Source organism: Pteropus vampyrus, unplaced genomic scaffold (genome assembly GCF_000151845.1).
Source record: "Pteropus vampyrus isolate Shadow unplaced genomic scaffold, Pvam_2.0 Scaffold86, whole genome shotgun sequence".
Classification (NCBI taxonomy): Eukaryota; Metazoa; Chordata; class Mammalia; order Chiroptera; family Pteropodidae; genus Pteropus; species Pteropus vampyrus.
Window position 1 is genome coordinate 3218778 of NW_011888867.1, and position 1164 is coordinate 3219941.

General features: G+C 55.1%; 1 protein-coding gene across 1 annotated transcript in view; it reads right to left on the minus strand.

The window, feature by feature from the left end:
- Positions 1-304: 304 nt before the first annotated feature.
- LOC105294420 (PRAME family member 12-like) overlaps positions 305-1164 on the minus strand; it is a 3741-nt gene continuing 2881 nt past the window's right edge. The window contains 2 exon segments of the mRNA XM_023532654.1: positions 305-475; positions 565-798. Of these exon segments, the coding sequence (XP_023388422.1) occupies positions 305-475; positions 565-798 (405 nt within the window).

Sequence of the window (1164 nt, forward strand, 5' to 3'; positions counted from 1 at the left end):
TTCCTTTATTTGCGATCATTCCTTCGCAACCACTCACCCCAGGATAACTGCCACATGTGCAATCTCAAGCCCAGATCCCCCTCCAGCAATTCAGACTCATGTTTGTGACTCTAGAGAACACTTGTCCCCTAAGGTCCCGTCAACTCCCCCTGCAATCCTGCATGCCAGCTGAGTCACCTTCCTTTTCCCATTCACACCGAGCACAGGTCTGAAACCATGAGTCTCTGTTTTCTGTATCCTGCACCCCGGTCCCAGGCTTCAGTTTCCAAGTGCCCAGAAGAAAGCTTTTGCTGGAAGTACCCCACTAGGCAGGACTACCACAGGGGCATAGGATGGGCTCTGTGTCATAGAATGTCTTGCTGCCACAGTGAGGACAGCGGCTGGTGCTAAGCCACACAGTCCTGGTCCGTCCCAAGTCCCTCAGGATCTCTATCAGCTCAGCCCGAATTTGAGCAAATCTCCCCAGCTGCAGGCCCTGCCCTCCCCTTCCCCCCCGCCCCCCCACAGTGCTATAACTCTCTAGAGGGGAGTCGAGAGCTCTAGGCTTAAACTGCTCAGCCTGGCCTTGTGACGCAGCAGCTTCTCCATGGTGGCCATGGAGAGGACGCTCCCACAGATGCTGAAGGTCTTGAGCTGGCAGCAGCGGCTCAGGACAAGCAGGATGGCCTCGACTTGGGAGTCCGTGATCCCACAATAAATTAAGTCGAGGTCCTGGAGGCTGGCTGCAACTTTCTCCAGCAGAACTCGGAGGGGCTCGGGACTAAAACCGGTCAGGGTGATGCCACTCAGATCCAGGTGCTTTAAATGACCGAGGTTTGGGCGCTGGGACAGATGCTTCAGGTCCAATTCCATAAGCAGCAATTAGTTATGGAGAGGGTCTCCAAGGGGGTCTGCAGGCACCTGGGAGAGACGCAGAGCAGTTAGTTCTGGGAAATGGGTAGAAGGGGGCCTCGAGGTGGGAGAGGACCAGCTCACCCAAACTCAGGGCTATTCTGACCATCTGATGAGGGCCAGCACCCAGGACACCCAGTCTCATTTTATCTGAGTCCTTTCACCTTCACTCGGTGACTGGGCCAAGTTCACGAAATTGCCAAAGGTCCCTTTCTTCACCTGCCAAGCAGAGCGCTCCACTTATGAGGATGAACGGACATAATGGAATGCACC